Consider the following 26113-nt stretch of genomic DNA (forward strand, 5'->3'; position numbering starts at 1 on the left):
AATCTATGGTCACGAGGGCTGCTCAGTAGGAACCATACTTCGCGTCCGTGGCACAGTACTCTCATGCTGAGCAGTATTAGAATCTGCGTTTACTCGCGCTACTTGGCTTTGTACAGTTACTGGCCGGCGAGACTTCGGCTGTGTCTCCGGAGTCCCGGGCTATACGGCAGCTGCCTGGGTGTCCCAGCTGGCGAGTGTGTCCCGTTGCTCAGGCACTCTGTCCTCTGGTTCACGTAAGTTCTCAGAGTCTTTGCAGTGTTACTCTTTCCCGCGTCCTTGGAAATTCCTACCCTGGCTGAGTTTAAAGTTGTGTCCAGGTTGCTGTTTTGTGAGGAACACCTCCCTCCACGTTCACATACGTCACACACAGTTCCAGGCTAGTGGGTGGATGGCTGCAGGCTGCCGAGAGCCGACATCCTAGGTCCGGTGGGAACAGCAAGCAGGGGCTCTTGCACAGTGGCACGGGGGGAAGTGCCCCTGGGGGTCTGTAACAGTGCACATGAGGACAGGTGATTGTGTTTGGCACACTGCCACTGCCAGTCATTAGCATGGCGACTATGAAATTTCACGTACGGATGGACTGCTTCCTTCCCCTACCCACGTGGATGCAGAATTTTCACATTTGAAGAAGGATCAGCACAAACGCGTCCAGGCTGTGCTCTATCAAGAGGGAGACAGATTGAGCGTGCCACCCCGGCCCGGAGTGCTGGAGGCTCTGGGCACACCTGGTCCTGGCGACGCGCGTCTGCTGCAGCCGTGACTCAGAGGAAGCCAGGGCGTGTATTTCCAGGGAGGGCTCTTTGAAGATGTGATGCCATGCCCTGCTCATTGGACAGTGTTCTGGGAAGGAAGGACAACATGAGCAAAGGCCCCGAGGGCCACTGCGATGGGCAGTCGAGAGGAGCAGAACTGTTCCTGCAGTGCAGACGTAGACACGGAGTCAGGGCGGCGGGGAGTGTGCCCACCAAGGAGGGTTTCCAGTCCAGATCTTTGACCTCAGGACTGGCCTTTACCTGGTCCCTGGCGCTGACGGGGTCCCACAGCTTCCAGGGCGGGTGCCTGCCACGAGCATTGCGTCTTGCTGGGTCTCTGATCTACACTGGTGTCTGCAGCGCGCGGACAGGTTGCAGCTGAGTAGAGGGTCCCTTCTCCCTGTCGCAGAGCTGGACCCGCTGGATGTTGCCTTCGCTTCCTCGTCGGTAAGTGGGGACGACAGCTGGTCCCTCGTGGAGGAGGCTTAGAGGACGTGCTGAGCGCGCAGCTGTGCGGTGGGGCTGCTGGCGGAGAGCTGCGCATGCAGGTGGTGCTCAGAGAAAAGCCCGACGCGAAGTCATAGATGGGGCCCGCCGGCCAGAGTCGACACCACCTCAGGGTGCTTGAAGAGAGAGGGGCGTCAGATGCCAGCAGGGAGTCCTGAAGTGTGTCGTGAAAGCGGGAAGGAAGCTGCCAAGAGCCAGTGATCATCCTGTAATGCCTTTAACGGCCTCATCCGCGTATAATTTACGTACCGCGGAATCCACCAGTTTTAAGGATGCAGCTCAGTGGTTTTAGTAAATGCAGACTTGTGCACAGCCAGTCTCAGAGCATCCGCAGGACCCAGACGATTGTGTGAGGCTTGTTCCTGCCACGGCCAGGCAGCAACTTCCCTGCCTTCTGTCTCCGCAGCCGTGTTTGTTCTGGACGTTTGGTGTAAGTGCAGTCACACCACACGGCACTTTTTTGGTGAAGGGCTACGTGATTGCTCGAGCGTCTTGTTGTAATGATATCCACCTTGTGGTGTCCGTCCTCAGCAGGGTGGACGACGGGGTTTTCCAGGCTTTGGCTCTGGGGTGTGGTGTCGCTGTGAGTGCTCAGTCTTCGTGGGAAAACCTGTTTTCGTGGGTCTTGCCTACAGACCTGGGGGTGCAGTTGCTGGGTCATGTGGTGAATTTATGTTTTAATTTTTTAAGAAACTGCCCAGTTGTTTTCCAAAGAGGCCGCGCCGTCGTGCATGCCCCCCGCTGTGAGCGGGCGCCCCCACTCCTGTCATCGTCCCCCCACTCCTGTCATCGTCCCCCTGCTTGGTGACAGACACCCTGGGGGTATGAGCTGCCGTCACACTGTGGTTCTGGTCTGTATTTCCTTGATGACCAGTGATGATGAGCATCTTGATTTGCTTTCTGGCCATTCGTATGTCTTCTTCCAAGAAATGTCTATTCATACTCTTTGCTTGGTTTTTAATTGAGTTTTTCTCCTCCTCCTCCTCCTCCTTTTCTTCTTCTTCTTCTTCTTGTGAGTGATAGTGAAGCCACGTTTATTGAGAGTACAAAGCTCCGGAAGAGGGAGGGGACCCAGGAGAGTTGCCCGGGCTGTTTTTCTTCTTGTTACTGAGTCTTCAGCCATTGTGTATACAGATTATTCACCAGATATGTGATTTGCAGGCACTTTTGTTGTCCGTGGCTTGTCTTTTCACTGTCTTAACGATGTCAGTTGAAGCACAATTTTGAATTTTTTTTTAGGGAGAGAGCACGAACTGGGTGGGGAGGGGGAGAGAGGCAGAGGGAGAAGCAGACTCCATGCTGAGCAGCAGCCGGACACAGAGCTCCATCCCCCAAGATCATGCCCTGAGCCAAAGGCAGACGCCCAACCTACTGAGCCACCGGCATCCCCACAGTTTTGAATTTTGATGAAGTCCATTTTACCAGCTTTCTCTTCTGTCACATGTGCGTGAAGCTTCACCTTGAAGAGGTCTTGGTCCTTCAGTGACATTAACGCCAGTCAGTACCTTGGAAGTTCTTGGGCCTGCAGAGTGGTGGCAGCACAGGTGAGGGTTTGGGATGGGGGAAGGTGAGGAAGTGGAGCCCATGGTCATGGCACATGTGGGGACTGCATCAGCCAGAGCAAAGGGGCGGGCGCGCTCAGTCGCCGTTTTTAATACGGGGATATCTGAAGAGAAGGAGTAACGAGAGAGGGACAGCACGTAAGAGGAATGACAATGGCAAAACTTCTCAAGGGGGAGGGATTGCTCGCTGGTCCTGTGCTGCTGTGACTAGTTACTGCAGCCCCGGCAGCCGGAGACAGCACTGAGTGCCATCGTAGGTCTGTCGACGGACCCGAGAGAGTTCAGTCCCTGCGGGGTGGGTGCGTGGTGAACATGCTGTCACCGTGACTGACCATCATAAACGTTTGGTATCTCTGGGGTTCTGACTCACAGTTCTGAAGCAGTAAGTAGTGGCAGCATCTTCGGTTGCATGTTTGGTGTTTGCGCGTGGTTCCTGAAATTGCCTCGGGGCTGTCAAGGTGAAATGGGCCTCTGGCATTAAAGAGGGGACTTTTGGAAAGCCCCTCGCGATGGGGGCTGGTGGCCAGGGAACCAGTCATGGGATTAGAGGGTTGGAACTTCGGTTCCTAACCCCTGACCTCAGGGGAGGGGAGATGGGCTAGAGATGGAGTCTAGTCCCCGATGGCCAGTGATTTCATCAGTCATGCCTGCTAATGATGCCTCGTTAAAAACGCAGGACAGGCTTTGGAGAGCTTCTGAGTGCGTGAACCGGGATGCATCTGTGTGCCGGGAGGGTGGTGCACCCCAGACTCCACAGGGACAGAATCACCTTCGTTTGGGACCTTGCCTGGTGTATCTCTCCATCTGGCTATTGATTCCTATCCTTTGTAGTAAGCTGGTAATCTAGCGGGTAGACTGGCTCCTGCATTCTCTGGGCCCCTCTGGCACCAAACCCTCTAGCACCAAACCCTCTAGGGTTAGCGGAACCTGAGGAGGGGGTCGTCGGGACCTCCGGCTTAAATTCTAGCCAGGTTGGTCAGAAGACCCAGTGATAACCCAGACTTGCAGCTGGCATCTGAAGTGGGGGCTGCCTCGTGGGACCAAATCCTTAACCTGTGGGATCTGATGCCCGTGGCTGGTTGATGGATCTGAATTGAGTCAGGTTTGTAGGGCACTGGTCTGCAGGAATTGGAGAGCTGCTTGGTGGTGTGGAAGTCATGCTGGAGAGGCCAAGGGCGTCGCACGGCTGCCGGTGTCACAGGGACACGTGGGGGAGCTGTGACCCTCCAGGTTGCAGACTGCAGCTGTGGCCGATGGCGTCCCCAGGCTTCTGGTCTCCTACCACAGCCATGTCCTGGGAACAGCCAGCCTCTGCCTCAGGGACGCTGTCCAGTTTCGTAGAGCCATCTTCTGTGTGTGGCAGGAGCTTGGGTTCCTGGGTTTGCTTCGTAAATAAACCCTCCCAACCTACTTTTAGAGGAACAAAGGCTGTGTTTAAGGGGAAGGGGAGTGGTGGGGCGTTGGGCAGCAGTGAGTGAGGTCAGGGAATGTGTACATGTGAGCACGGCTGGGGTGGAGGGACCCAACAGGTACTGCTCACGCTGTGGCCTTTGTTCCTGCAAGGGCCAGGTGGGCATGGAGGTGTTTTCTCCCAGAGGTGCCTTCCCTGTATTCCTGGGCATCACCTCCAGTTTCTGCTGCCTGGATGTCCTGTGGGCCAGTGCTCCACTTAGGGATCCCCATGCCACAGGCTGGCCCCAGGAACTGGAAGGGGTGTGGGCTTTCCACGTGCAGCCCCGGGCCTTAGGAGCCTCTCACATACCACCTCCCAGATAATTTCTGTGAGAGTTGGTGCCCAGGGAGACCCCAAAGATAAATGACCCCCTACCAACGGTCTCTTGAGGTGCCCATGCACACAGGGAACCAGTTTCTGAGCTAGAAGGGCATCTCCAAAATTGCATATTTATCTAACTTTTAATTTTTAAAAAAGAAATTTATTTATTTGAGAGAGAGAGAGCAAGAGCCACAAGCAGGGGGAGCAGCAGAGGGAGAGGCAGATTCCCCTCTGAGCTAGGAGCCTGAGGTGGGACTGAACCCCAGGACCCCAGGATCATGACCTGAGCAGAAGGCAGATGCCCAGCCGAGTCACTCAGACGCTCTAGCATTTAACTTTTAAAATTAAATACAGGAACATCTTATCTTTTTATCTTCACTCTGTTGCACTTTGCCGATACTATGTTTTTGTTTTTGTTTTTGTTTACATATTGAAAGTTTGTAGCAACCCTGCATCAGGCAAGTCTATCTGTGTCATTTTTTTCCAACAGCATTTGCTCACTTCATGTCTGTGGGTCATATATTGATAATTCTTGCAATATTAGAAACTTTTCCATTATACTCACTACAGTGATCTGTGATCAGTGATGACAGCTCCTGAAAGTTCAGATAATAGCATTTTTTTAACAATAAAATATTTTTTAAAAGATTTTATTTATTTGACAGGGAAAGAGAGGGAGAGAGCACAAGCAGGGGGAGAAGCTGACATGGGGCTCGATCCCAGGACCCCGGGATCATGACTAGAGCCGAAGGCAGATGCTTTAAGGTATTTTTTAAAAATCTTTTTTTTTTTAAAGATTTTATTTATTTATCAGAGAGAGAGGGGGAGAGAGCGAGCACAGGCAGACAGAATGGCAGCAGAGGCAGAGGGAGAAGCAGGCTCCCTGCTGAGCAAGGAGCCCAACGTGGGACTCTATCCCAGGACGCTGGGATCATGACCTGAGCCGAAGGCAGCTGCTTAACCAACTGAGCCACCCAGGCGTCCCGCTTTAAGGTATTTTTTTATGTCAGGTTATGTACATCATTTCTACTGCATACTTAATAGATGACAGTACAGTGTAAAGATAACTTTATATGAACTGGGAAACAAACATATTCACTGGAGTAACTTTTGTGTGATACTTGCTTTGTTCTGGAGGTATGCCTCTTATGGTTTATTAGAAGAATTGTGTTTTGAATTTTTGTACTTAAGTGGGATAAGTACAAAGATTGTGGAAGTTAGAAAAATACAGTTAATTGTGAATTTAATTTTTATAAGTAAGAAAAAATAGGGGCACCTGGGGGGCTCAGTGAGTTAAGCGTCTGCCTTCGGCTCAGGTCATGATCTCAGGGTCCTGGGATCGAGCCCCGGCATCGGGCTCTCTGCTCGGCGGGGAGCCTGTTTCCTCCTCTCTCTCTGCCTGCTGCTCTACCTACTTGTGATCTCGATCTGTCAAATAAATGAATGAAGTCTTTTAAAAAAAAAAAAAGAAAAGAAAAAATAGAATAATGCCCATATAGACAGAGAATGAGATTGTCCCACCGTTTTATCCCACGCACTAAAGTCTGATGAGGTAAAACCACACTAAGGAGATACTAAAATCAAAAACAGTGAAATGAAAAGTTGGGCTAAGTTTTTAAGAGTATTTTTTTGGCGGGGGGGGGGGGGGGGAGGGGCAGGGAGCGGCGGGGTGGCACCTGGGAGGCTCAGTTAGTTGAGCTGCTGCCTGTGGCTCAGGTCATGATTCCGGGGTCCTAGGATGGAGCCGCAAGTCGGAAGCCTGCTTCTTCGCCCTTCCCCGACTGCCCCCTGTAGTGCTCTCTTTCTCCCGGTCTCTCTGTCTCTGTGTCAAATAAATAAAAGTCTTTTAAAACAACAAAAAAAATCACTGTTCTGTCCTGCAATACTAACACACTTTTTGTTATTAGATCTGTATCGAAACGTTGCTTTGTAATTTTGCCCTGAAAACTGCCGTCTCTTTGATCAACTTCTGTATGACACTGAGCAGGGCCACAGGCAGAAAAAGAAAGCAAGGGCAGCTTGTTTGACCTTTTCTGAGTTTTACAAGTCCTTGGTGTCAGGGAGCCTCTAACAGGGCACGGATTTCTTGAATCTTCTTTTAGCAGGGATGGTTTTCAGTATTTTCACATAACACTTGGGATATATTCTACACAGAGCAAGTAGTCAAGTGTTTTTTCACTTAACACTGGTAACCTATCCTGAAAATCAGACATTCCGCATGAAAACACTATTTTTCATCATATTCAATGGGAAAAAGTAATTCATTATGTCAATCAACCATTTTCCTAAAACATAATTAAAACTCTGGTTAAAACACCCTTACACAAGAAGCAGGCCATCTTGTGAGGTGGTGAAACTCGGGTCCCTGATCTCCAGATGACTGGGAGGCATGCCGTGTGGCTCCCGCCCTCCCTGCGGTGGGCCCGGGGGCCCCGTGTCAGCAGAGTCTACGCAGCACAATCCCAGTTGGCACTTGGCGTACTTTTTAGACATGCATGTGCAATTGAGACTTCTAGTTGGATTTGAAATGCATCTTTAAGTGTTTTCCTGCGTGTTGTGTTGAGGAAAATGTTGATTGGGTTTTCTGACATAAGTACAAATTTACACCTGTAACCATGAACTGAACTACCTATCTTTTTTTAAGATTTTATTTATTTATTTATTTGATAGAGATCACAACTAGGCAGAGGGGAAGCAGGCTCTCTGCTCAGCAGGGAGCAGAGAGCCCAACTTGGGATTGGATCACAGGACCCTGAGATCATGACCTGAGCCAAAGGCAGAAGGTTGACCCACTGAGCACGCCCTTCCCCCCGGCACCCGGGAAAGTGATTTTAGAAGATATGAGATGTGAACAGGGATAACCATGTGTCTAAATCGAAGCACCGCATGAAGTGATGAGTCTTTGCGGGGTTCGGAAGCAGGGAGACTGAGCCACAGCAGCGTAGGCGGCAGGCCGAGGTTGGAAGTCTCCCAGAAAGCAGGACGTAGAGCTGGGGCATGGGAGAGAAGCATGTTTAAGGGCTGGGAGGCACAGCCCTGGGATGGAAGCCGTTTCAGAGGCAGGAGAGAGAGACTGTGCGTGACGGAAAGTTACCAGCAAAGTCAGAAGCAGACGCTGCAGAGCCACCACGTGCCCCATGCGGTGTGAAGTCAGACCCGTCAGCCTGAAACCCCCCAAGACCAAGGACAAACAGGAGACTCTGGACGCTGGGAAAGAGAAACAGGTCACTTTGCATATCAAGAATCAGGATGACTTCGGACTTCTTAGAGAAGTCCGGGAAGCTCTGTTAACAATGATGATGGAAGGTTCTTCCAGTGAAGTGTTTTTTCAACCCATTGAAACCATCAGATACCTCAGAATTTGCACATTCTTCTTGGCCGACACAAGGTAGTCAGTGGGGAAGGCTCAACCCCAGCAAGGCGCGTGGCAGCTTGGTCCTCTGATCGCAGGAGAGGGCGGTTTGGGGAGGGACAGCGGTGCAGAGGGCGGCCGGCGTGTGCAGGGGATCACGGGAGAGGCCTCAGGCGACCGGTCTGCTCCCGCAGCCTCCTTCTGACACCTTCTCTGGCGCTGCTGCCCACCTGGCCTTTGGGAGCCCCCACGTCCTCTGCATCGCGGGGTACGTGAGGCGCTCGCTGGAGGGAGCTGGGTGGGCCCAGGCTGCAGCTCCTCTTTGCTCGGTCTCCTGTTCCCGTCCTGATGTGTCCCTTGCCCCCACCCCCACCCCAACCGTGAGAACGGTTCGCACCTGCCCAGGTGATCCGGCTGTAGGTTCGCCCTGTTTCCTTTGCGTTCCCCAGCCCTTTCCCATGTCACTGCTCATTCTCCACTAAAATCAGCTGGTATTTGAGCAGTCTGGGGTTGGTGTGATTGGGGTGAGGAGACAGAAGGAACTTGAGATTTTTGGTGAGCAGCCAGGTGCTAGGGGAGGTGGGAGAGGGGAACCGAGGGTGCTGCTGTGGGTGCAGAATGAGGAGGGAACGGGGCGGACAGCACCCGTGTGCAGGGGGTGAGAGTGGGTTTCTGGGAGTGGCTGGGGGTACTTGGATCTCCCTAGAAGGACTGGCCAGCTTTTGAACAGAAGGTTGGAAAGCGTAGCTAAGAACAGCCTGTCCTCAGGGTTGCTGCTCCAGGAGAGGTGGGGCGGCCCTGGTCGAGTGTGGCTAGCCGCCCGGACGGAGCCTGGAGGTCTCTGTGGCTCTCGTCTGCCTCTTCGTGTGCTCGGTGGCGCTCCCAGCAGCTCCACGGCTCATCTTTGGGGGCGGTCCCCAGCTGTCATGTTTCTAGGTGTTGCGTCGGTCTCCCTGTGCACCTCCTGTTGGGCGCAGTGTCCTTCCACACGTCTGTTTCTCTCTGGCTTTTCCCTTTCTCTCTGCTTCTGTGTGGACCCAGTGGGTGGCCTTTCTTCCAGTGGACAGGGCTGTCTCTGCTGTATCCGTCCACCACTGAGCTAGCTGGTGGGGCCAGCCTCCCTTTCTGCATTTTCCAGCTCTCAGATTTGCCTTTGAGCCCTTCCTTTAGGGTCCATTACTTTGCTGAAATTCTAAACCTTGTCTTCTGTTTTCCTGAATCCGTTAGTCACAGTTACCTTAAAGCCCAGGCCTGCCCTGTGAGTCCCAGAGTGTGGCCCAGACAGGCTCCCGGCAGGCCCCACGGCCACACCAGTGCTGAGTCCACTGGTCTCCACCCTTGATGCCCAGGCCTCCTTGAGCAGGAGCCCCCTCTTTTCCCCTGTGGTCTCCTAGGCTCTTGGCCACTTGGGTCCTGCCTGCACTGTAGCATTTCCTTGACTTTAAATAGACTTCTTTTAAAAAAATTGGGGGGTTGCCAAGGAGGCAAACTTGGTTGGGCAGCGACTCTTGGTTTTGGCTCAGGTCATGATCTTGGGGTTAGAAGATGGAGCCCCTGAGCCCGGATCCCTGCTCCGCAGAGAGTCTGCTTGGGATTCTCTCTCTCCCTCTCTCCACCCGCCCTCCCCACATGCTGTCTCACAAATAAATAAATAGATCTTTGAAAAAAGTCTTTTTTTTTTTTTTTTTTTAGATTTTATTTATTTATTTGACAGACAGAGATCGTAAGTAGACAGAGAGGCAGGCAGAGAGAGAGGAGGAAGCAGGCTCCCTGCTGAGCAGAGAGCCCAATGCGGGGCTCGATTCCAGGGTCCTGGGATCATGACCTGAGCCGAAGGCAGCGGCTTAACCACTGAGCCACACAGGCGCCCCGAAAAAAGTCTTTTTTAATTTGGTTTTCTAGTTGTTCTTGGCAAGGATTTTGGCCACTGAATGCTCTTTCTTGGTTGCATAGAAGGAGACCGGCATCTTAAGCACTGGACACGGGTGACTCACCTCATTTAAAACCCTCATAATGTTTGTTTGGTCTCTTCTAGAGTGTTGAGCAAGCTGTCTGGTTCATTATTCTGACAAAAATTGAAGTCTCTCCTGTAAAAATGTTTCTAGTAGGTGCTGTAGGCCGGTCTTCTGTGTCGGAGCAGGGCATGGCTCCCTCTCCCATGGGCCCTGTCGTCTGGCACCACACTCAGCTCAGTCTGGCCCTTCTGCTTCCAGGAAGCCGCTTTCCCTTCTGTAACTCGGACAGAGCAGGAAGGGGCCTCTGATGGTCTCAGTTGGTAAAAGGTTTCTCAAGTTGCTCTGCGGTTTTCTGGAATGTCCAGCGAGGAACTGGAAGCGACTCCCTCCGAGGCAGCAGAAGCCCCACAGCCCCACTCAGGGCGGAGGGTGTGGCTCCCAGACCCTGCTGCACTTGGGGTCCTGTGCGGACCCCAGCAGAGTTGTGAGCAGTGGCGGCCAGCACCACACACAGCTGGACAGGGCTCAGGTCTCTTTTCTGGTTACATCCTTCTAGTGTTTTCTATCTTGCTTTTTGTTGGATCGATTACCGGTTTTCTCTAGTGTTTGATTAATGTTTTATTGTATACTCTGAATCCTGCGAATAAGGAAGTCTGTGGCCACTCAGCACCTCTGGTCTGCTTTGGGGCCTGAGAATGACTCTGATTTGCCGAATCAGCTGTCATGGTTTGGACAGAAATGTCATTTTACCTCCTTGGAGAGCTTGTAGCCAGTGGTCAGTGTCTCCCAGGGTCTTCTGTCCCCACCCTCCCACCTTGGTCAGCAGCGGTCTTCAGCAGTCAGTGCTTGTGGAGTCTGTGCGTGGGAGGTCTGGCTGTTGTTGCTGTGTCTGAAAAGGATTTGATTTTATCCCTCTTTCTGAAATGTGATTCAGCTGACCCCAGAACTTGGTGCTGCTCATGGTTCTCTCGGTTTTAGGGAAACTTTCCCACCACATAGATGCAGGCCGCTGGGGCTGCTCGTGAAATGCTGTTTCACCACCTGACTCTCCTCTTTGCTGGGCTCTGTCCCGCCGCGTGCGTTTGTCTGTTTGTGGGAATTGGCGAGCGTGGCCTTCGGGAGTGTCTGCTGGCCTTTCAGCCGTGGGGCTGGGGAGGTACTGAGGGAGGCTGTTCTAGAGCAAGACTCACAGGGCGTGAGAGGGTCCCCTATGCAAGCTGCTTGGTTCCAAGTGGCATCCGGGTGTCCTCGCCAGGGGGACAGGCCAGGCGGGTGGGGCAGGGCAACGTCCTGGCAGGTGGCTCCTGTCTTTGGCATTTTCTGTCTGGACAGGAACCAGTGAACGGAGAATGCTGTTTAGTGTCTCTGACACAAGGGTCCCACTGGTGGCTGTGGCTTTGGGGAACCTCAGGACCCCCAGCACTGCCATGGCCTCTGCCCTCTCCTGCAGTCACCGTCCCCTCCAAGACGTAGGCATGGGAGTCTTTCCTGGAGAGGTTGGGGGCAGGACCAGGTGCAGGGGTGCCCGCGGGAGGAAGGAGCAGTTTGCAGGTGGACCCACCTTGCCCTGGGCCACACTCGCACGTGTGTGGGACTGCTCTGTGGACGCCGTCAGAGGTGCCCAAGCTCGGAGCTCAGAGCGTTGCTGGCATCAGGAGCAGATTGCCGCTTCCTGGGGCTCCTTCTCAGCCCCCAGCCAGAGCCAGCACAGAGCGTCTTCTGTTCCGGGGCTCATGTAGGAAGTTGGAATCGAGAACCTCGTCACCCACTCATGCCTGGAACTTTCCCCGCAGTGTGGAGTGGAGAGGAGCGAGCAGCTGCCCTTGGGGGGAGGGGATGGCTGGAGACCTATAGTGCGATTTGGGGCACCCCCACAACACGGTGTGCGGGTGCCGGCATTTCGTCCTGTTCTGGGTGTGCCCCCGCCCACCAGTCGTCTAGCAGCGCCAGCCCCCCCCCCCCCCGGCCGCCCACGGCTCGAAGCATCTGCACGGGGCAGGCCTGGGCCAGCGGGTGACCCTGGGCCATCCTCCACTCATCTGTGGGGTGAGGACTGAGCAGGACCTGACTCCTGAGGTGGAGGGACGGACAGTCACGCCCTCCATGGTTAAGGCTCCATGGGGGGTGGATGTGCGTGCTGCTGCCCGGAACTCAGCCAAGGACACCTGTCGTCACCTCATGGTGAGTCTTCGCACATACATACTCACTGTCCGCACTGTGCTGGCACTCTCCCGCAGGCCGGGCAGTGAGGCGCTGATGAGGAGCAGGACCCAGTCCAGGCTGTGGGGCCAGCCCTGGCACCCTCAGTGAGCACCAGGCACCGTTTCTCTGCGTGGCAATCCTGTCACCCAGACTGCGGTCTGCCTGGCCTGGCTCCCAGGACCTGCTGAGCAGGGGGCCACCGTCCGTCTGCATGAGCTGTGGGCTGCTGTGCGCTGAAGGCCTTGTTGAGAGGTGTGCCTGCTCTGACGTTCTCCAGGCCCTGGGCCTGCTGCAGGGGGCGGCGGGGGGGCTGCCTCAGGACAGTGTGCGAGGAGCTCACAGGTAGGACGAGGACAGCACTGAGCCCCAGTGCCAGAAGCCCCGTCCATACTCCTGGAGAGAGTCCCAGAAGGCACATGAACACGTGGTGAAGTCAGCTGTCTTCTAAGGGGCCTGCAGAGTCCCCGAGCGGGGAAGAGAAGAGCAGGGCCGGCGGGCCTGGGCCCCGGCTGCCCCACAGTGCACGGGCCAGACTTCGCCCCAGGAAGCACCAGGGCCTGCAGCTGGCCGGTGTCAGGGCTTCCTGAGCAGTACTGCTGTGACCACTAGTGGAAACGAAAACATTGTGTTCTGTTGGAAACACTATTTTAGAAATAAGTGCAAATGAGAAAACCATAAAACTAGAGAAATGGAACACACGAAAGCAGGTGGAGAAACAGCCTTCGTGAGAAGACCGTCTCAGACTGCGCCACTCCGAGGCGAGGCCTCCTTGGGTCTGGGACCCGGTGCGGTGGTGCCCACGCACCTGGAGGGCCAGGTGGCCGGCTGCCCTTCTGTATTTCTAGTCATCCTGCAGTATTTTTAGGAGTTTATTTCCCTCGTGGCTCCTCCTGTTTTCTCGGGGTCTGGCTTGAGGCGAGCCTGGCCTCCCGAGGTCGGCACTGCTGGCCAGTGTGTGTCACGTGGGCCCTGCTCAGCACACGGAGCCCAGCATGGGGCCTGAACTCACGATCTGGAGATTGAGACCCAAGCCGAGGCCAAGAGTCAGGTGAATACCCCAGTGAGCCACCCAGGCACCCCCTAGTTTAGGGTATTTTTTAAAAATCAAGCTTTAAGAAGAAAAACATCTACTCCATCACCATCCTGTGCTGACCCCAGCTGCTGGTGGGGGTGGGGGGCGCTGAGGTCATTGGCTGGTGTCTCCCATCACCTGGTAGCTGGCGGGCGCCCCTACCTGTGGGCTCAGGAAGGGTGACCAAAGGACCCAGAGCTGCTGCCCCATGTGTCACAAAGCCCCTTCCCAGCTGTACTCGTCCCTCTCAGAACCCGGTGGGGTCATCTGTGCTCGTGGAGGGCTTGGGAGCAAGTGGGAGCCGGGCATCGGGCAGTTCTGGTCATAGGCCGGCTTCTCAGCTCTGACCACGAGCACATGCATGTGTGATACAAATTTTATTCTCTCTCAACGTCCTCTGGGGGCCTCAGTGCCATTTTGTCAGTGAGACAAGCCCAGGACAACAAGGACCGCAGGGTCTCCACACCCCATCTCGGCTCTGTGTCCTGACTGCCAGTCGCATGGCCTCCTGCGGCTCGGCAGCTGCCAAGTGCTGTCCCCAGGGTGGCCGCTCTCCAAGCCCTCAGACCAGCACCACCCTCAGGGACCCCCACTCTGTTGCAGCCAAGGGGCTCCAAATAAGTGTGCCTACTGGGGAGGGTGCGCTCTGACACCCTTTTCCAGAAGTTTGAAAAGCTGGTCCTGACTCACAAGTTGATGCCACGACTGGCAGGTCGGGTCATGGTCTCTTAGCTGTGACAGTGTGGCCCCTCCTTTGGAGGGGGTCGATGAGCCATGCGGGGGGCACAGACGGGAAATGCCAGCCTGTCCTGGTCACTGTGGGTGGAGAATGGGCCATTGTGCTTCCAGCTTAGAGCCAGGCTTCCAGAACATGAGACTGAGATGCACTCATTGTTCCAGCTTGGAAAACGTCTTCAAAACAGCATTGAGAATGGAACTTGGGCCTTTTGGAGACGATGGCTGACTAAAGACTTGTTGATTCTACTTCCCTCCCTGAAACTCCCTGAAATGAACAAAAAGAATGAAAAACAGAGTACCGGCTTTAATCTACATTGAATTCAAGGGTCGGCCGTAGCCGGAGGAGGACATCACCCGACGGGGAAGAGGAGTGAAAGCCCGAGCTCTGATCAGCTCGTCCTTCACTAAGAGGGTTTCAGAGACACTGCGGACAGCACTTTGGGCTGTGGGGGGACCCCACATGGGGGCATCTAGTGAGGGAGGCAAGCTGGCACGGGCACAGGTGCCTGGCCACCATTTCCTGCAAGATCCGGACTCTTCAGGAGTGAAGTGGGGAAGAAGAGGGCGATCGGCAGCTCACCAGGGGGCTGCTGACCCCTCGTGACTCCTCAGGTCTTGTCTCCCACCGACTGTGGGCCCAGGAGAGACCTCGGCTCCCCTGGGCCTTGGCTGCACACTGATGCCCAGCCCTGAAGGAGAGTGGGCGGGACTCCCTCGGGCTGACGCCGCCCTGCTGCTGCTCAGAAGCCTTTGGGAGACTCTCTTGTTAGACCCCAGGGAAGAAGCTTGGGGGTGCTGCTGTGTGGTCCACAGAGCCAGCCTGCCTGAAAGGGTGGCCAGCCTGAGCACGGCACGGAGAGGAAGCGGCCCGAGGCCTTCTTGGGAGCCCTGCGTTTGTGGGGTCTCAGCCATTTCTGTCCCTTGAAAACCAAAAATGTCCTAATACCAGAAACTCATCCAGGGCAGGGCTGGGGAAAAAGAAAAGTTGGTGATAGAGGATTCTGGAATGTTTACCCTGGCTTGAGGCTGTTCCTTTTCTTGTTTAAAAGATGAGCAGTCAGGTGCCTGGGTGGCTCAGTGGGTTAAGCCTCTGCCTTCGGCTCAGGTCATGATCTCAGCTCCTGGGATTGAGCCCCGCATCAGGCTCTCTGCTCAGAGGGGAGCCTGCTTCCCCCTCTCTCTGCCTGCCTCTCTGTCTGCTTGTGATCTCTATTTGTCAAATGAATAAATAAAAATCTTAAAAAAAAAAAAAAGAGCAGTAACCAGGGAACAGCGTGGGCCTTTATGTAGAGACTAAGGAAGGAAGAAGGAGGGAAAGAGCACATTGAGCGGCGGGTGAAGGGAACCGAGTCGGGAGAGACGCTCAGACAATATTTTCTGTGTACTCAAAGACGGGAAATTTAAAGTACATGAGCAAAGAGCTCAAAGGAAAGATGAGATAGCAGTGGGGGAAGTGGGCTGGCAGAGCTGAGAAAGGAAGTTGAGGACAGCCCATCACCAGCACGAGGGCCCCGTTAGCAACAACAGCAGATGGCGGCTTGGACGCTGCTGAAAAAGACTTCGTCCTCCAGAGGACAGGCTGCTGGGAAAGAAGGAGCCGCATGGAGAGAACAAAACAGAAAGGTGGCCCAAGAGAAGGTGCCTGCACCAGAAGGCTGCAGGGAGGCTCCGTGTGGGTCATGATGGGTGTGCAGAGTCCCAAGCAGAGATGGCATCCAGGGCCTCCTGGCGGGGAGGAAGGCTGGCTTTGTACACGGAGAGGGTACATCCGGTTTCTGGACAAAATGGATGTTGAGATGACCAGCAGCAGAAGAGGAACGGAGTCCGTTGTCCCGCCCGCCTCACCCGCTCTGCTCTGGAAGGCAGTGGAGTGAAGGCAGCAGGGTGCGGGTGAAGAAAGGCTCTCCAGGACTTGGTTCTGAGCCAGCATGGCTTCAGGATGGGTGCCCCACCTGGAGGAGGTGTCTGCCAGGTGTTCCGCTCAGCAGCTTTAGAAGGAAGGTCATGTACCTGGAAGCAGAGTGTCTACCCAGACTGCTCTTCTGCTGGACATTTGTCCATTTTCCCCACTTGGTTATTTAGTCTTTTTTTTTGAAGATTTTATTTATTTACTTTGGCAGAGAGAGACACAGCGAGAGGGAACACAAGCAGGGGGAGTGGGAGGGGGAGAAGCAGGCTTCCCACTCAGCAAGGAGCCCGATGCGGGGCTCGATCCCAGGACCCCAGGATCATGACCCAAGCCAAAGGCAGATGCTTAACAACTGGGTGAGACCCAGGTGTCCCGAGTTGATCGTTTATTTATACCGTCTGGACTTGCAGATGTTTATTTTATCCTTCAGGTTGTCACCCACGAGGACGTACCCGCCCCCAACCCATGCTGCAGCTTTGGTCATTGGGAGCTCCGTCAGCCCTTTAACAGACCCTGTCACTGTGGGATTTGTTTTCATTTTAGCTCTTTGTTACTTACTGCCTCAGTGGGATGCTGTAGACTCATCTTGTCTCCAAGGATTACTGGATCCTTTTACTGGAGAATGCTGTTAGGGCCAAGAGCTGGGCACTGGGTATGATCCTTGCCACGGGCGGATGCTGTTTCTAGGTCCTCTCAGCTGACAGAGCCAGGAAATCTGTGTGTGCGCACACACAACACACCTCTCCGCAGGCATAGCCGTCCGCGTGTGCACACTGACCTGTATGCACACACAGATCTCTCCTAGTGCCGCTATCTGTATGTGTTTTACACTGAATGAGAGTTCTGACTCTCGTCTCCCCTGATTCATCGCCGCAAGGGTCATCCCAGGCTCCTCTCCATGCTTTTGCTGAATTGTTCAGTTCCTGTATACACCTGTAGTGGTATCAGGATTGGAGACCCATATTCCTGGGAGGTGACTTTATGAACTAAAGATGGTGCCTGTATGCAGTTCCTTTTCCATGAACCTTATGACCAACTTATTCTTTAAAGTCAACCAGGGGCACCTGGGTGGCTCAGTCATTTGAGTGTCCGACTTGGTTTCAGCTCAGGTCTCAGGGTCCTGGAATCAAGGTCTAAGACAGGCTTTGCACTCAGTGGGGAGCTGCTTGAAGATTCTCTCTCTCTTCCCCTCCCCACATTTGTGTGTGCGTGTATTTACACACTCTCTCTCTGTAATCAAGAAATCTTAAAAAAACAGTTACTCAGGTCAGCATCTTTCCCTCCACCCGCTCCTTTGCAGTATAGCTGGGTTTTTTGTCCTACGCTGCGCTGCATCTTGAGAACCCTTGACCTCCTAAATTATTTTCTTTTAAACTTGCATACATTGGGGCGCCTGGGTGGCTCAGTTCGTTAAACGTCTGTCTTCAGGTCGGGTCACGATCCTGGGGTCCTGGGATTGAGCTCTGCATTGGGCTCCCTGCTAAGCAGGGAACCTGCTTCTCTCTCTCCCTCTGCCTGCCTCTCTGCTTACTTGTGCTCTCTCTCTTTATCTCTCTGTCAGATAAATAAATACAATCTTTAAAAACAAATAAATAGACTTGCACATGTTAAAGTTCACTCTTTTTGCGGTAAATTTCCATGGCTTTGACAAATGTATAGTGTCAGATAAGGCAGTATCATGCTGAATAGTCCCCCCCCCACCTCCAAGAAAACCCCTGTGGGCCCCCATTCAACTCCCCCCCCCCCCTGAATCACTGGTAGCCGCAGTCTTTGTACCATTAATATAGTTTTGTGTTTTCTGGATTTGGAATTTGGAATCCTACATTGCATAGTGTAGAACAAACATTTTTATTCCTTAGTTATATAGTATGCTAAGGTAAACTCCCAAGTGCTTAAAGAGTGTGTTTATTCAGTAAATGTTTGATTATTCTGTGTCAAGGATGCAGTGGTTCTGCCCTCATGTTGCTTCTTCTCTGGTGAGAGAGGGAAAGTAAATATCACAGTTGTCATGCTTAATCTGTGTAATTATGCAATACCAAGCAAAAGTACTTGGGCATCCTCCTGTTCACAAAATGGAGTAACAGTAATATTTACCCCTCACCAGGAACTAAGAAAAAGCTGGACAATATTTATGAAACCCTGGTTTTCTAACTTTTGGGTATGAGGTGACAAAGTACAGTGATTCCTGTTAGGTGAGAGTCAAACGGGGTGAGTTGAATGATTTCCCAGCTCACTGCATGCAGATTGTTTCCAGGTTGTGCTGCAGAGATGCAGTGTCTAGCAGAGCTTCTGAGTTTAAGAGATGGAGCTTAGAGTCTCAGGTGGCCATGGCAATGGCGTTTTCAGGAGAGAACAGCAGAAAAGAATGCCACAAGCAGAGAACTTAGAGGCTTGTGGGACAGTGCCAGTAGTTTCCTACAGAGTGGCAGGGAGCACGTTGGTATGAGGAAGCTATCAAGAGACAAGAGAGAATCCCAGAGAAGGGTTGGAGGGATGGTGCTCAGAAGTCTTCATAATTCACAGGGCACGGGGTAGACTACTCAGTGGAGAGTAATTAGCCATTGAATAAATACTGCTCTGGTGCTCATAACCAGTGTTAGAAGCAAGAACTGAAGGTTTACATGGCTCCCAAGTAACCATACCCCAAAACAGCTCCAGAATAGTTACAGGAATTCAGAAGTTATTATACTTATATTCCATGTGTTCAAGAAGCTAAAGGAAACACTAGACGTGTTGAGTAGGGACTTGGTAAAGATACTGAACTGCAAAAAGATCCAAATTAAACTTACGGAGTTGCGACTAAAAGGTCTGAGGATGTTGACGCTGGGTGGCTCAGTCAGTTAAGTGTCTGCCTTCAGCGAGTGGCATCATGATCCCAGGGTCCTGGGATGGGGTCCTGCATCAGGCTCCTTGCTAAGCAGGGAGCCTGCTTCTCCCTCTGCCTTGCTGCTCCCCTGCCTGTGTGCTTGCATTCTCTTCCCCGCACCAACACATAAATACAATCTTAAAAAAAGAAAAAAAAACCTGAAATAGCTGAATACAACTTGTGGGATGGTATTAACAGATTAGACACTGCAGAAGAAAAGCTTACTGAACTTGAAGACAAAGCAGTAAGACCTATCCAAACTAAAGGAGAGGAGATGTACTCTGAAATAAACAGAAGGGCAAGACTGAACTGTGGGACACCTGGCAGAAACTAAGATTTGTGTAAGTTTCCATTAGGAAGGGAAGGGTGCAGAAAAACTATCTGAATAAATACTGCCTAAAATGCCTCCCAGTTTGGTGAAAACTATAAAGCCTAAATGATCGTAACAAACCCTAAACACGAGAAACACAAATACAGCTACACAAGGTGCATCATAATCAAATTGCTCAAAGCCAGTGATGAAGAGAAAAGTCTTAAAAGCAGCTAGAAAACAAGACCTATTATATACAGAGGAGCCACGTTGCGAATAATGGCAGTCTCTCTTTGTTAAGTGTGGGTGAGGAGACTGGGGGCAGCCAGCCCGGAACCCTGTGCCAGTGAATACATTGTGAAATGAAGGCGAAATGAAGCTATTTCAGATGTACAAAAGCTGAAAGAATTCATTACCAGCAGACCTTCACCACAGGCAGAGTTACAGTAACTGCAGTAAAGGCTTCAGACCACAGAAAAATGAAACTGTGTGGAAATCAAGATCTACCCAAAAGAATGAAGACCCCTGGAAATGGCAGTCATGTGGCTAAATATAGATATGTATATACTGTCTTGTTACTTAAATCTCTTTAAAACATAAATAAATAAGAGCAATAAGAGTAGGGGTGCAGTTATAGTCTATAGAGAGAGAGGTCTGTGGCAAGAATGGCAGGCGGTGCGGGACAGGAGAAACGGCAAACCCACGTCTGAAGTCGTGTGATTTCCCTTGAAGGTAGATTATGATAAATTAAATACAAACACTGTAAACCCAAAAGCATATACTAATATAGCAAAACAATAAATTACCTACAGCTGATAAATTAGCAGTCAAGATAAAATTGAATCACATGAAATACTTAATACAAAAGTAAGCAAAAAAGAGGGAAGGGGGAACAAGGAACAGATGAAACAAATTTTAAAAAGTAGCAAAATGGTAGATTCCAAGCCAGCCGTGTCAATGATCACAGATCTAGATGGCGTAAGCACCCAGTGAAAGGTAGAAATTGTAGTGACTGGGAGGTTCAGTCAGTTAGTCTGGGTCTTGATTTCAGCTCAGTTAATGATCTCAGGGTCGAAGGATGGAGTGCTACGTTGGGATCTGCATTCAGCAGGGAGTCCACTTGAAATTCTCTCCTCTGCTCCTCCCCACACTTGTGTGCGCACACATGCTCGCTCTCTCTCGAGTCAGTCTTTTATAAAAGGCAGAAATTAGTGGATGAGGGGTGCCTGGGTGGCTCAGTGGGTTAAGCCTCTGCCTTCAGCTCGGGTCATGATCCCAGGATCCTGGGATCGAGCCCCGCGTCAGGCTCTCTGCTCAGCGAGGAGCCTGCTTCCTCCTCTCTCTCTGCCTGCCTCTCTGCCTCCTTGTGATCTCTGTCAAGTAAATAAATAAAATACTTAAAAAAAAAAAGAAATTAGTGGATGAAAAAGCAGTACCCAAATACATGCTGGCTACAAGAAACCCACTTTAAATGTAAAGACACAAATAGGTTAAAAGTAAGAAGAAGGCATGAGAGGTACCATTCTAACACTAATGGGGAGAGAGGGGGAATTGCTGTAATAATATCAAATATACCGATTTCAGAGCAAAGAAAACTACCAGGTGAAGATACTTCATAATGATGAAGAGGTAATTTTGCCAAGAAGACAACATAGATTTTCCACACCTAATAGCGGAGCTACAAAACACATGCGACAGAACCTGATAGAACGGCAGAGAAATAGGCAAATTTGCAATTACAGTTGCTGCTTCTGGTGCCCTTTTCTTTGTAACTGGGAAACTAAGTAAATCGAATATTAGTACTGTCACTGTCAGCCCCTGACCTGGTTGCTGTTCACAGAGCACTCGACCCAACGGTCTTTCCAGCGCCTTTGAAATGTTTACCAAGATACATCGTTTGTCTGCATTGTAATTTTTTCAGACAAAAATGGAATTATGTTAGAAACCAATAAACATACTGGCAGAGTAAATCATATACTTCCTTGTAATCCACGAGGGAGAGGAGAAATGCACAGGGAAATTGGAAAGGTTTTGCATTGGGTGAAAAACAGTCAGAATCTGTGGGATGCTGGGGGGGCCGTGCTCTAAGGCGGGCTTCGCAGCACTAAATGCCCGACTTAGACTGAGGGTTTAAAAAAGTCCCAGGGGCACCTGGGTGGCTCAGTAGGTTAAAGCCTCTCAGGTCATGATCTCAGAGTCCTGGGATCGAGCCCCACGTCGGGCTCTCTGCTCAGCGGGGAGCCTGCCTCCTTCTCTCTCTCTGCCTGCTGTGATCTCTGTCTGTCAAATAAATAAATAAAATCTTTAAAAAAAAAAAAAAAAGTCCCAAACACTCAACTTCTACCTTAACCCCCCCCCAAAGAAGAACAAAATAAATCCAAAAGACTGCAAAGAAAGGAAATAATTCAGATCAAAGTGGAAACTAAAGCAGAAAAGACACAAAACTGATGTAGCCACACACTTTTTTTTTTTTTTAACAAGGTCAATAAAATTGACAAACTTCTGGCCGGCCAGATAAGGCGGAAGAGTGAAAACATAAATCACGGACATCAGGAATGGAAGAGCTGGCGTCACTACGAGTTACACTGCCCCTACCAGGGTACTGGAAGAACGACGTGTCAGCTGTGTGCCGGGGACCCTGCCGGCTGGAGTGGAACGGCCAATGCCTCGGAAGGCAGAACCACTGCCGTTGACTCAGGAAGTTTAAGACCTGGTCTGCTCTGTCTTTACCAAACACATCAGAATCGTGGTTAAAATCCTTCCCACAAAGGAAAGGACAAGTCCAGACGGCCCTGCAGTCATATTCTGCCAAACGTTTGCGGAACAGATGACAGCTGGTCCACATGAACCCCCAGAAAACTGAGGGGGTTCATTTTGTTCGGCTAGTATTATCCTGAGAGCGAAAGCAGGCAGAGGGGTACAGGAAGAAATGCAGACGAGCTGGAGTAATTAAAACAATTTCAGAAATGAAGAGCAAAGTTGGGCAGACGTCCTGGTGTCTGGGGCATTCGGAGCCCAAGACGCGGCTTCTGTCCCAGATTGGAGGTGGCTTTCTGGAGGGGACGACACGGGGTGGATTCCGGAGCGAAGAAAACCGGTCACATGCCTTGGAGGTTCTCTGTGCCACCTGCTGTGCCTTCTGCTCTGGACCAGCCCTGAAGGGTAGGACAAGGAAAGAAAGGGTGACACAGGTGGAGATGGTTAGTTTGAGTTGCTTTCAGGTTATGGTATATAATTTTTAGTTTTTCAGAATTTTATTAACACTGCTCAGTATTTTTCTTAAATGTTGAAGCCATATGAGAAGGTCACTTGTTTTTGCGCAGAGAGACAGGGACTTAGAAATACTTAAGTTTCTTTCTTTCTCTCTTTTTTTTTTTATTTTTATTTTTTTAAAAGATTTTATTTATTTGCCAGAGAGAGAGAGAGAGAGAGCACACAAGCAGGCAGAGAGGCAGGTAGAGGCAGCGAGAGAAGCAGGCTCCCTGCCGAGCAAGGAGCCCGATGCGGGACTTGGTCCCAGGACCTTGGGATCATGACCTGAGCCAAAGGCAGTGGCTCAACCAACTGAGCCACCCAGGCGCCCCGCTCTCTCTCTCTTTTTTTAAAATGGCATTCCCAGTATTTTTAAGTATTTAAATAAAAACTGTATGGATATTCAAGTGGCAGAAGGGAGGAGGCTGAGAGCTTCTCCTCCGGGTGGGTCATCTCCGGGTCATGAGCCGAATGCGGTCAGGTTGACCTGTGGTGTCACGTTCTCTGGGCCTTGGAGAAAGTGTGCAACTGGTCTGTAATCTCCCCTCTCAGGCCCCTGGCCAGCTGTGCCCCACCTGGTGCTTTGAATCTGTTTTATTTCCCCTTGACTAGCATAGTGGGGATCTGTGGGTCAGCCTCTGCTGGGAGGGTCCTGTCCTGGTACCAGCTGGGGTGCGGACAGTGTCCCCAGCGACTCTTCTGCTCCTGATTCCTGCGGGCTTTCTCCTGAAGTGATGCATGTGTACAGAAAAGTGTGAGCGGGGCTCCTGGGGGGCTCAGTCGTTGGGTGTCTGCCTTTGGCTCAGGTCATGATCTCAGGGTCCTGGGATCAAGTTCTGTGTGGGGCTCGTTTCTCAGCAGGGAGCCTGCTTCCCTCTCTCTCTCTGCCTGCGGCTCCCCCTGCTTGTGCGGTCTCTCTCTCTCTCTCTCTGACAAATAAATAAAATCTTAAAAAAAAAACAAACAAAAAAAACCGTGAGAGCCTGGGCATGAAGCTCCTGAGCTTTCATGAACCAACACTGGCATGACGGCCCCAAGCGGGACCTCACGTGGCTGTGCCCTCTGGGCCCCGCCGTTGGTCCCCGGCCTGGAGCCTTCCCTGCCTGGTTGGGAACTTGACGTGCATCTGATTGTGTTCGGCCTCGGACTGTCTTCTCCCGGCGAGAGACGCCTGCATGAGCTCGGAGGGTACGTTCTGCCATGATGAACACTGGGCAGTTTCCCGTGTGGGCTCTTGGGACCGGGGCTCAGGGATTGCTGTGTGCGGGTCTCTGCCAGCCCTTGCCATGGGCAGGGGAAGCCCTCCGTGGGGGCCAGGGTATGTGCAGGTTTGGCCAGTACTGCCCACTGTGTTCCTGATCGGGTTAGCCCATCTCCCGGGGCCCTGAGGAGCCTCCACACCCTTGCCCACTTCGGCCATTTGGGTTGGCGTAGTTACAATCCAGTTCGCGGGCGCCTGGGTGGCTCAGTGGGTTGGACGACTGCCTTCGGCTCAGGTCATGATCCTGGAGTCCCGGGATCCAGTCCCGCATCGGGCTCCCAGCTCCACGGGGAGTCTGCTTCTCCCTCTGACCTTCTCCTCGCTCATGCTCTCTCTCACTGTCTGTCTCTCAAATAAATAAATAAAATCTTTTAAAAAAAAAAATACAGTTCGCCACTATGCTGTGGATCGCAGACCAGTTTCCTGATGACTGTAGAGGTCGAGCTTGCTTCCGTGTGTTCTTAACCATATAAGTACTGGGTTTTGTTCTAAAGTATGTGCTCACTTCTTTTCTCCATTTTTCTACTGGATTCTGCCTTTTTCTAGGAATGTCGTATGTGTCCTGGATTCGTCCTGTGTCCCCTTCGACGGGTGGGATAAGTGCGCGCTCCTACAGACACTTCCCATTCTGGACTTGCCTTTTTACTCAGGGGTGTCTTGACAAACAGGGGCTCTTAATTTTACTGTGGCCCATTTATTAATTTTTCTTTGTGGTCAGTGGGTTTCTGATGTCTGATTAAGATACCAGAAGCTGCTGTAGGACTACAGACATTTTCTTCTACATTTTTGCTGAGAGCCTAGTTGTTCCAGTCTTCGGAAGCTCGTCTCGGCGTCCGTCTAGAGCAGACTTCTGTGGGCGAGCTGCGGCAGGGGTCGGGGCCGTTTGTTCCGTGCGTGCATCTCGTCAGCACAACACGGCGTCTGCGAAGTCCGCTCCTTGTCACAGGTCAGGGGAGTCTGCGCGGGGCTCGGCTGTCTGCAGACGTGTCTGCATCCTGCCCCGCTGGGCAGCTGTGGCGTCCCCGCCCCCATCAGAGCGGTGGACCCTGGCACAGGCGGCGGGCCGGCTGGTGAGGGACTCTCCGCGGGCCGGGCCGTGCCTCGTGGTCAGCGGTGCGCGGGGCTGCGCTAAGATGCTTCCGGAACGTCTGTGCTTAGAGATGTCTGCTCTCTCGCAGGGTGGTGCCTTCCTGACTGACGCTGGCGGGGAGCCCCGATGAGCCGCTGACTTCCGTCCACCTGGGTCACCAGGAGAAGCCTGCGATGTCCCAGACAAGGGATTATGAATGTGAGAGCCATGACACTGGAGCGCAGGAGCCCCGGGTTGCAGGGTCGAGCACGAGGTGAGGAGAGGCCGTCTGCGCGGGCCAAGTTGCAGGCTGGTGCCTGCCTTTCGGGGACGTGACGGTGGCCCGTTGCCCAGCTGTGTGGTGGGGGTGTGTTGCTGTCCCACCTGCTCCCAGCGGGACCGGCAGCTCTCAGCCGTGCTCTGTGCTTGCTCCTGAATCGGACGTCCTCCCATGGAAGCCCCGTCCCCAGGGGTGGCCCCTGCTTCTTGCCACAGACGCACCCCAGAGGGAAGGCCTTCTCGTGCGGGGCCTCAGATGCCCTGCGGGCCATGGCTCGACCCAAGTCCAAGGGCCCACTCTAGGCATCAGTCCACGGCAAAGCCTGTTACCATAGTTCATCATTTTTATTTTTTCATATTTTTGTTTTATTTGGAAATACTTCCATATTTACAGAAAACTTGCAGGAGCAGAAACGCGGCACTGAACACTTGTGTCCCCTGGCCCTGATTCACCCTCGTGGCCTCTGTATACCTCCCCTCCCGTCACACACGGCCACGTCTCCAAGTCTCCCAGGGCTGGAGAGATACGGCTGTGAGTGAATCTGGTGGGGCGCGGGGTTGCAGGTCTCCCGTGTCCTCTGCCTCACAGTTGCTCTTCAGCCGCTGGGTCCTCCTGCCGGTGGCTGCACACACCACCCTGCGCAGCTCACTGCTCGTGCGCGCTCCTTTCCACAGCCGCCCTCTCTCTGCCTGTGCAACATTGACACTCAGTAGTGGCCCTTTTTTAAAAAAAATCGTTTGTTATTTTTCACAGAGATTTGATTTATTTGCAGAGGGGGCACACATGCACAGACAGGGAGGGCTGCAGAGGGAGAAGCAGGCCCCCCGCGGAGCAGCGAGCCCGACGCGGGGCTCCACCCCCAGACCCTGGGATCATGACCTGAGCCGAAGGCAGACGCTCCACCGACTGAGCCCCCTAGACTCCCGATTAGTGGCCCTTTCTCAAACGGAGAGCTAGGTGGGATTGGACGATTTCTTAGCAGAATGTCGCACGGTGATGTCTCGCCCTTCTCAGAGTCTCCCTCTGCGGGCGCACGTCCACCTACCTGCTCCTCGCTGGCGTGGGTGTTCTGCTTCTTACGTGGTCTTTCCTGGGATGCGACTGACCTCCAGCTGCAGCCCCCCACACCTCCCAGCCAGTGCACGGCACCGTGAGAACAAGAGCCTCCTCCTCCTCCTCCTCCTGCTCGTGCTTGGGTTGGTTCCTTCTCGCTGCAGACTCATACATTTCTTTCTGCTCTGCATGGTTTGTA

At 52.5% G+C, this 26113-nt stretch overlaps 2 protein-coding genes across 7 annotated transcripts in view; one reads left to right on the forward strand and one right to left on the reverse strand.

The window, feature by feature from the left end:
* The window catches only part of GPT (glutamic--pyruvic transaminase), a gene marked incomplete at its 3' end in the record, with an annotated part of 159925 nt that overhangs the window by 65543 nt on the left and 68269 nt on the right, over positions 1-26113 (reverse strand). The window lies entirely within an intron of this gene.
* The window catches only part of ARHGAP39 (Rho GTPase activating protein 39), a 97262-nt gene that overhangs the window by 18531 nt on the left and 52618 nt on the right, over positions 1-26113 (forward strand). For 4 of the 6 annotated variants that reach the window (XM_082720330.1, XM_082720332.1, XM_082720328.1 and 1 more), the window contains one exon: positions 24691-24855. In XM_082720330.1, coding sequence (XP_082576456.1) covers positions 24776-24855 — 80 coding nt within the window. In that variant the 5' untranslated portion in view covers positions 24691-24775. Of the gene's footprint in view, positions 1-11953; positions 12084-24690; positions 24856-25968; positions 26058-26113 lie in introns of those variants that run through there. The other 2 variants (XM_082720331.1, XM_082720333.1) reach the window with 2 other exon arrangements.

The sequence above is a fragment of the Mustela nivalis genome (genome assembly GCF_964662115.1).
Source record: "Mustela nivalis genome assembly, chromosome: 2".
Taxonomy (NCBI): Eukaryota; Metazoa; Chordata; class Mammalia; order Carnivora; family Mustelidae; genus Mustela; species Mustela nivalis.